Genomic DNA, 10,112 nt, shown 5'->3' on the forward strand with positions numbered 1-10,112 from the left:
GCACCTGGTCTCCAGAGGGATGTTGCTGTTGAGCAGCCAGTTGTCCGGGGCGTGGACGGGCTCTTGTGCGCCGCCTGCCGGAGGCTCTCCGGAGAGTGAGTGGTCCGTAGGGGCCGGGCTGGGGTTGCTCCTTGGAGTGAAGTTGCCCCGGTTCAAGGAGTTAATGGAGGCCGCGTGGTGCTGGTTGGGGGTGTGGGCGTGCGAGAGCGGCGGCGGTGGCGTCCGGAGCCGCGAGTGGTTCTGCAGGCCGCCTGGGTGATCTAGGACACAAACACGCACGGTCAGCGTGGGCAGCAAGGTTGGGCACTGCCCGTCTGCCTACAAAAGCAGCCCAGAGAGGTCTGAACCAGGATTACAGAGAAGGGAATTCCACGCTCATCAGGCACTGATAAATTATACATATTCATCCATTCAATAAATATTTATTCAACTGATATTTACTGAACTCCTACTTATTCTAGATGCTGAGGATACATCAATGAACAAAATGTACAAAAATCCCTGTCCTCATTGAGCTTGTAGTTTAGTAGGAAAGAGAGACAACAAACTAGATTAAAAAAAGAAAAAAGACCAGCTGTGTATACCACCAACTTCACACTGTTTCTTTCGTATTTTTAGGGTGGTAATTTTCAGTGTAGTCCCAGAATATCACCTGGGAATCTGTTGGAAATGAAAACCCTCAGGCCCTGCCCCAGACTTCCTGAATCACGAAGCCTGGGACTGGGCTCAGCAACCTGATTTCGCAAGCCCTCCAGGTGATTCTGATACATGCTAACATATGAGAACCACTAATTATAGGGTGGGTATGAGGCGGGATGGACTCCACTGGCAATGGGGTTGGATTATGTATCATGGCATATATTATATGAAACAAGAAAAGTAAGTTTAAAATACATAGTTTACTGAGATGGTGATAAATTTGAGGAGAAAGCATACATCAGGAAGGTGTCTAAGGCCTATGTATGCGGAGGTAGTGGTGCAAGTTTAGACAGAGTGGCCAGTGATGGCCTCAGGGAGATGACTCTTGGGCAAAGGGAGTGAGCCATGCTGGCGTCTGGGAGAATTAGAAACCACTGCTAACATTTACGGAGCTAACTAGGTGCCAGGCACTGTTCTGAGCCCTCTAAATGTATTAATTCAGCTAATCCTCATAACCCACTACAGAGCACGTACTGTTTTTATCCCCATTTTACAGATGAAGAAACTGAGGTACACATTTTATTTATTCCCCTCAACTTCTTGGATAAACAAGTATTATTATCTATTATTTTATAGATAACAAAGACTCAGAGAAGTAAATGTCCAAGGTTAGATGGCTAAGTGCATGTCATTTACAAGAAATAAATAAAATTTCTAGTGATGCTTCAAATTCCTGGAGATAAATCTTACTTATCATTCACCTAAGCTATGCTCACAGAAAACCTCATCTTTGGAAGCTGAGGGTAGCATGGGATGAAGAGGTCAGGAAACTGAATTATTATCTAGATTCTGGAATTTATTAACAAAAAGTTTGGCAGTTCAAATCTACCATCTGCTCCTTGGAAACCCTATGGGGCAGTTCTACTCTGTCCCATAGGGTCACTATGAGTTGGAATTGACGTGCCGGCAATGTTTTTTTTTTTTTCCCCCTTGGACAATGCACAGACCACTTAATCTCTTTGAGCTGCCCCTGTAAAATGGGGCAAATAGTTTACCAAGGGCATCAGGGAGCTATAGTGATATACAGTGAAAGGAGGCAATCGATGTGAAAGAAATATTTCTTAAGTTCACAGTTTGCAAAGTATTTCATTTCATTTGTTTCTCATGAGAATCCTGGGAGGTAGAGACCTATATTTTACAGAAGGAGACAGATACTCAGAGAGACCCAGGATTCACACCCAGGCAGATGAAATTCAAAAAAAGCTGCGTTCTTCCCTGAATTAGGAGACAGCTTTCTGGAAACCATCAAACATAACCAAGTATGAGGCTCTATCAATGTTATGGCTATTTTTAGTGGCAGATGAATTGCTCTCTGCTTTTTAGGTGACCCAATCTTTTTTATTTTATTATTTTTTTATTGTACTTTAGATGAAGGTTTACAGAACAAATAGCTTCTCATTAAACAGTTAGTACACATATTGTTTTATGACCACGGGTAAAAATCCCACGACATGCCAACACTGTCTTTTCTCAACCATGGGTTCCCTATTACCAGCTTTCCAGTTAGGTAATCCAATTTTTTATGGCAAAGAATTATAAAGCAAATCTAATCAGGGGAGGGGACAAAAACCCACCTGAGTGGATCACTTCCTTATTACAAACTGCTGCCATCAGAATAAAGCCCACTCATGGCCTGCAATGCCCTTGGAATTCTGATCCACACCTGTCTTTCCAGCCTGCTCTCTCCCCCACTCCAGCCACACCCTTCCCCTAGAGGCAACTCGATGATCTGAGACCTCAACGAATGTGAATGGTACTCCCTGAAGAGGTGCAAGGCTGTGGCCCTGAACCAGAAGGGGGCTAGCAGAGATGCCACTTAATGGGAGGGGAGAGAACCTGGAAGCCAATATGACCCATCCAGGCAGGCAGTCCCACTCAGGGACCTCTGCTCTTTGCAGGAGAGAAGACAGCCTCAGACCAGTAGAAGAGAATGTGCAAGGTCAACTGTTTGTCCAGCTGACCTCAGGCAGCACTTTAATGGAGACAGAGCCTGGGACAGAAGCCAGCAGCAGAAGCAGCTTCCTAAGCTGAGGAAATGCCACTGCCCTCCATCCCTGCCTTTTGGGCTGCTTACTGGCTGCAGTCCAGGTCACCAGAGCAGTGAGAGGAGTGACTGAACACTACCCAATGGTTATCAGGAGGCCAGCAGAGAAGGGTGATCTGGTGCTTGCCCCTGCCGCAACACTAGGAGCTAATCTTCTCACAACATTTAATTAATTGATATTAATAGCTGCTGCCATGTATTTGAGCACCTACTATGTGCACTTTTAGTTTTGACTTTTCTAAAGCTCACAACCACCCCTAAAGGGCCATACTATCACCCCTATTTTACAGATGAGGCAACTGAAGCTTACAAAACCAGTAAGTGCTCCTTATAAATCTAAAGACTGGATTCTATCAACCAAACCATGGTGCCTTTGCACAAAACAGATAGCTACTCAACTGTGGCAGTCCTACTCAACTGTGTCAGTCCAAAGGCAAGAACGGGACAGAGCACTTAACTCTCAGTGAAGACAGCAGGCATCTGAGGTCCCGGCCAGAACTGGCTAGTCTGCAAGCCTACAGACATCTACTTTATGACTAAATGGAGACACCAGGTGCTGGCTTGATAACTGTTTAGAAGCTGCCAAGTCCTGAAACAACAAGATTTTAAGTAATGAGGCCACTCGTCACAGATCAAAACTCTAAAAAGAAATTCTTCTATGAGGACAAGGAATGTCTAGGTCCAAAACCTTCTGTCTTTTGAAGCTAGCTCAATTGCTACCCCTTCCAGAAAGCTTTCCATGATCTACCCTCCCCAAAGTTCTCTTTTCCTCCATTGAATGCCAACAGCACGTAACCTGGATCCCTCATCTTTCTCTCTCCCCTATCTGCCTAGAGAATGCATACTTATGTCTCCATATTGCCTCCTCTAATCTGCTGCCATCCAGCTGATTCCAACTCATAGAGATCCTATAGGACAAAGTAGAACTGTCCCATGGAGTTTCCAAGGCTGAAATCTTTACGGAAGCAGACTGCCACATCTTTCTCCCGTAAGTGACAGGTGGGTTCGAACCACGGACGTTTTGGTTAGCAGCCAAGTGCTTAATCACCACTTAAGCTGCACCACCAGCGCTCCTTTTGCCTCCTCTGGTAGGTGTGAAGGAGCCCTGGTGGTGTAGTGGTTAAGTGTTTGGCAGCTAACCAAAAGACTGGCAGTTTGAATCCACCGGCCACTCCTTGGAAACCGTAAGGGGCAGTTCTACTCTGTCCTATAGGGTCGTTATGAGTCAGAATCGACTCAATAGCAACGGGTAGTAGGCGTGAAAATTCCTACTCCCCTCAGTGCTGAGCAATCATAGGATCTAGAACTGAGTAGATGTTTAATATTGGTTTACTGACAGTCACTTGTAAGTTGCCTGGGCAGTCTGTCCAGGAGGATAAGGATACTGTGGACGAACCTGTTTACAAAAAATGACAGCAGACCACCCTGGGCTCTCCAGACCATGGGCCTATGTGGGCCTTTACTTACCTTCCTGGAGACAGAGTTCCAGATGCTTCAGCTGTGCCCTTTGTTTCCCTCCCCTGACCATTCTGAGACAACTAGGGCAGGGGACTTGGTGTTCCCAGGTCCCCAAGGGAAAGGCTCTGTGTTTTGAGGATCAGCAATGGAAGACTCACTCACAAACCCTAAAGAGGAAACATGATCTTTTCAAGGGTCTGACTGGACTCTCCTTTCTGCTCCTTGCAGCAACCTGTACCTTTGCCTATGGCCAGAGGGGAACATGGAGACGAGAGGCTCTAGAGGGCCCTTCTTTTCTCCTATAACCCCTTCCAATATACAGTCTAAAGAAGGGAAACTGAACCAACTCATTCATCCAGCATTTACTGAGTTCTGTTCTGTACCAATTCCTGTAAACAAGGTGCTGGGAATACAATGGTGAATGACATAGATACAGCCTAGGAGAGGAACTCTCTTCTGGTGGGCAGCCTCCAACAACTCACTTCACCTGCCTGGTCCTTGGTCTGTGCATCTCTGGAAAACAGACACACATTCCTACCTCACCAATGTCTGGAGGATAAAAAGCCACGACCTTTTCTCAAATGCCAAGTACACAGTGGGCTACTGCTACATCCTGAGGGGAAGGGCACGTGTCATTCATCTCCATATCCCCAGGGACAGCAAAGAGCCAGGCTTGGCACACAATAAAAACACACATACACACAACAAGCCAGTTGCTGTCAAGTCAGTTTCGACTCATGGTAACCCCGTGTGTGTCAGAGTAGAACTGTACTCCATAGGGTTTTCAATGACTGTGATCTTTTGGAAGTAGATCGCAGGCCTTTCTTCCAAGGCACCTCTAGGTGGACTTGACCCATTAACCTTTCAGTTAATAGACAAGTGCCACCCACGGACCTTGGTGCATAGTAGACCCTCAGTAAACATTTAGTGAACGTGGGGGAGAGAACAGCAAATCAGGCAGTCAGGACTTCTTGTCTGCACAAGCGGTTGCTTCTCTGCTGCTACCTGGGAGTAAGCATTGGCATATGTTTGCAAAACTGTGTTGTAAATTCCAATTTACACCCCCTTCTCGCAGATACAGCTACCAAGTGTATCTGTGAATCAAGCCCAAGTGTGAGTAACTTTTACGGTTATTTGTGCACACCTCTGCCAGTAAAGGCCACTTGCTTATCTGAGTTTTGCAAGCCTGGTTTTCCAGGAAGATTTTTTGCTTCCTCTAAGTTCTCAGATGTATTTGCAGCTGCTGGTTTCCTACCACACCTCAGACATTTTTTATTTTATGTGCACAATAATCCTGAGGGCGGAAGCCTCCTGGCTGCATCTCTGTAAATCACAATCAGAGCAAGTAATGGGCAGAGCAGTTCAGACTAGATAGACACTGGGCTCTGGTGTCAGGCAGCCCTCGGTTCAAGTTTTCGTTCTGCCACTTACTAGCTTGGTGATCAAGTCACATGACTTCTCTGAGCTGCAGTTTTCTTATCACTAAATGGAGTTAATGTCCACCTGTTACGGGATTGTTATGAGAATGAAATGAGACAATGTATACAAGGTGCTTAGCACACTGCTGGAACACAGTGATGCTCAACAAAATAGTAGCTATTAATTTTTACAAGTCCAATATTAAATTCATGCATGTTGAATGAATAAATTGTAAAGCACTAAGTAGTCACCATGGTGATCACTCTGCAGCATTTACAACATGGGTTCAAAAGCAAAAATCCTTGAGAGAAAAAGATCAGGAAACTGTCTAACAGGAATGTGATACTCTTTGATTATAGCTGAATCCTACTCTGGACAGCCCACTGGCTCCCAGGAGTCCTGGGCTCAGGAGGGTGCCTGTAGCTCAACATGAAGATTAGCAGACAGTGAGAATGACTGCAGCCCTGACACTCTAAACAAAGCTGTACACATGGGACCTCCGTGTGCTCAAATGTGAGGCCCCTTCCTGCATTAGATCAGCATCTCACACCAAAGCAGACCTCTCTGACCTGGGTTCTAGGTGCAATATAAGGTGATGCCCCCTAGTGTTGTTCAATCAATCAGTAATATTTAACTGACCTTTGTTGTATGCAGGGGTTTGATGAGTTATAAGTTGAGGAAGAGCCCCTTCCTTGACAAACAGCCAGTGTTTGGGGGAACAGATGGTAAAGAAAGGCACGAGCACAGAGCTTAGGAGTCACACAGTGAGCACTTCACAAGGGCTGGCTATTGTAATTCTTGCTCGTATTACACTATAGCCCAGCTGGAGCCCCAGGGAGCACCGTGGGCAGCCTGCTGGACTCTGACTGTTGGAGTCAGGGAAAGTTTCACAAGAAGGGACACATGGTCTGTGTTTTAAGGGCGCTCAACACGGAGGAAAATATATGTGCAAAGGTTTAGAAGCCTGAGAAAGCAAGGCTTGCTGGGGGCATGTTTTATAAGTAGTGTGCAATGGCTGTGAGGGAGCAGTGCAAGAGATGAGATGGAGATAGTGGGGGCAGGGGCCCGGTGGTGACTGCCTGTAGATGCCAAGCTAAGGAACTTGGCATTATCCTGAGGGTGACAAGGAGCCCCTGAAGGGCTCTGAGAAAGGCAGAGCCATGATAACATTACTGTTTGAGAAAGGTTCCTGGTGGCCATGTGGAGGATGAACCAGGCGGGGGCAGACTACAAGCATGCCCCTAGATTGATTGCAGGATGCCTGACTGTTAGAAAGATTCCAGCGGAGTACGTCATTATTCTTTTATAAGCGCACATTCATGAGAAAAAGGCATAAACTTTCAGAGCTTTTGGCTCAGGCAAAGAACTAGAATGTGTCAACCGCCCTGCAATCTAAGGCCACCACAGGCTCCAAGGATGGGTGCCAGGCCGGGTGCCCACATCCAACCCTACAGAACAGCAGACAGGCGCCCGAAGGTCTCCTTGCTACGGAGTTAACGACGACCCCAGCGTGCACTGCAGTCATTAATTCAAGCCCTAAAGATTGTCAGATATGAAAGATGATGGTATTTAATTATCACAAAACACAAAAACTCCAGCTGCCTGAGAATGCCAAGAGAAAGAGTTATTTGGCTTCCATTAAAATGCCATCGACTACCACTGACTCAGGATGGTGATGTAGCAGTGCTGAAAGCTTAGCTAATGAACCTTGGCCTACATGACCAATTTAGGGAGGCCAGAAAGCTCTTTGTCACCACAGTTGGCAGCTGGAATCTGATGGCCTGACTTCCAGTCTCTGCTCTGCCTCTTTCAAGCTGTATAACTTTGGACAATTTATTTAACCTCGCTTAGTTTTAGTTTCTTCACCTGTCAAATGTATTTGAAAGCACTCTGCAAAGTCGTGTTCAAAAGTTAAAGGAAACTATCACCATTATTATTGTTGCCTTGATCTTGAATGAATAAAAAGCATAAAGTCCAAAATGTAACCCTGGACTGAGCATGAGGTTAGGAGTTGAATTTTTTATGGTGTTCTTTTCTGCTCATCCATTGCCTCTAAGACCAAAATGTTTTTCTGTTCTCCTTCACTGACTTGTCGTTCATCCTATGCCATGGCTCTCCACACAACCCATCTGCCAGAAAATCTAACTCCAACTGCATGGTGTAGTAGAGAGCCCTAGATGGCAGAACTGTTTTGACTTTTGCCATTAACTCACTCTGTGACTTCGGGAAATTCCCTCCCCCTCTCTGGGCCTCAGTTTCTCTATCTGAAAAATGAGTTTCCTTCATTTTATAGATGATCTTCCGAGGTTCCTTCCAGCCTTTGTCAGTCTGGTTCCTTGTGGCTTCCCTTGTTCCTCTCAGGGAATTTACTGGAAAGAAGATGATAGGAAAAACCCTACTGCTGCCTTCAAACAGCTTAAGGGGGGAAGAAGGAGCATATCTCCACAGGTTTTAGGGGGAAGAGTCAGGACTAAGGGCAGGAAGTTACTTGTAGCCAACAGAAGTTCAATGTAAGGAAATCTTTTCCTCCTGCCAAGTTCTACAATAGCGAATGGGCTGCCTCTCAAGATGGTGAGCTCCCTGTCAATGGAGCAGAGGCTTAAATGACCAGCATCAACCTCTTCCCTGAGCTTCAAGCACCCACCACTCTATGTACAGAGCTGAACTTGATGTCCCTCTGCAAATCTCTTTCCCACCCTCACCCCCCACCTCGATATTGCTCCCTCTTTTGTGCTCCTGATCGAAACACAACCAGCTGCTGGCTGAACCACCCACCCAATCAACCAAACCAGACCTTTGAGATTCACCATTGTGTGCCCTCTTTTTCAGGTTCAACAACTTAACAATGATTACCAAGTCATCTAGATTTCACCTTCCAAATATCCTTTAGGTCCTCACCATCCCTACTGTCACTGTCTTAGCTCAGGCCCTTATCAGTGGACACCTAGGCCAAGGGCCATAGCCAGTACGGGCTTCTCAGCCCACAGGCTCTTCTTGCTCTAATACATTTGCATTCATCAGCTGGAGTGATCTCCCTAAAACAAAACTGGATTATGTCACTCACCTGCTACAAAGTCCCCCGTGGCTCCCCACAACCCCCAGGACAAGTGTTACAGAAAGAGTGTGTATCCAAAAGTCCAGCTGAAACATACTAAATGCCTTATGATTAGCTCTCCAAGTCTTGTCACTTACCACCTGGTCCCAGCCCACCACTCCAGGGCAGCACCCACAGCTCTCCACCTCCCTCTTAAAAAAGGTGCCAGGGCTAAGAGGCTAGTTATAAATCACTTGTAAAAATGCTCACGGCTTGTCCCATGCCCCTGAATTTGCATATGCTGTTTTTCTTCTACATGGAAGGCTTTTTTCATTCCTTTACTTGGTTAACTCAGATTGGAAGTTACTCCTCCTCCAGGAAGCCTTCTCTGACCACCCCCTTCCCCCTAGTTTGAGTTAGAGGACCCTCCTCTGGACTTCCCTAGCCCCCATGCTTCACTCTGAGTTATCACCATTTGTTTACTGGTCAGTCTCTTCTACCAGATGTTATGCTCCAAGGGCAGAGTCTTAATACTGTGAGGCTAGAAGTAGATGGCATCTCTCTCTGTGTACACTGCAGGCTCCTATCTGTGGGCTCTTTCATCCAGGTGCAGCTACTGAGCCTTAATCATTTGGGCACTCCAGGAACCCTGATCTTTCTCTTTAAACTTGACCTGGCATTCTCCAAACTGAACAGGGAAGACAGCTGATAACTGAGATAGGCATAAAACTCTTTATATTTTATCAGCAGTTGAAGATGCCATGAAAAGGAAATCAAGACAATGAATCTCAAGGCTCCTGAAGGGGATAGCCTACTTTGTTGAAACTGAAACTGACACCAGAAGTGAAGGTCAGAACATTTTATTAGGTCGTTTTTCTAACACTACCCCCACACCCACACCCATTGCATGCCCTACAGGAGGCTACATACCAGCACGTGGAGAGGTGAATTCTCATCCATCATGTTCATGTCTCTCCCTCCCTTTTAGATCTATCAGTAATTGTGAAGAAACTGCTTTCTCTTGGAAGAAGCACTGACATCCCTACATGAAAGTGACAGGTTGGCTAAAACACTGCTAGAACCTACACAGCAGTATAGCATGGTGGTTAAGTATCATGGCTGACTCAAGCTGAGGGTTCACATTGGTGGATTCAAATCCTTCCTACCATACTAACATATTGCTCAAGTTACAAACCTTTTCTGGGCTCCAGTTTCATTCAATGAACATCATTCAAACAGCACAGCGGTCAGGAGATCAAGAGCTGAGTCGGAAGGAACCGAGTTTGAAATCAGGATCCACCATTTACTAGCTCTGTGGCTTTGAGCGAGCTTATTTTATTTTATTGTTGTACTTTAAGTGAAAGTTTACAATTCAGGTTAGTCTCTCATACAAAAATTTATACATACATTGTTATGTGACCCTAACTGCTCTCCCTATACTGTGACAGCACATTCCTC

At 45.8% G+C, this 10,112-nt stretch overlaps 1 protein-coding gene across 1 annotated transcript in view; it reads right to left on the reverse strand.

Annotated features, from left to right (window-relative positions):
- TENM4 (teneurin transmembrane protein 4) overlaps positions 1–10,112 on the reverse strand; it is a 435,533-nt gene that overhangs the window by 254,074 nt on the left and 171,347 nt on the right. The window contains exon 3 of the mRNA XM_004382006.3: positions 5–260. Coding sequence (XP_004382063.1) covers positions 5–260 — 256 coding nt within the window. The remainder of the gene's footprint in view (positions 1–4; positions 261–10,112) is intronic.

Source organism: Trichechus manatus, unplaced genomic scaffold (genome assembly GCF_000243295.1).
Source record: "Trichechus manatus latirostris isolate Lorelei unplaced genomic scaffold, TriManLat1.0 scaffold00088, whole genome shotgun sequence".
NCBI lineage: Eukaryota > Metazoa > Chordata > Mammalia > Sirenia > Trichechidae > Trichechus > Trichechus manatus.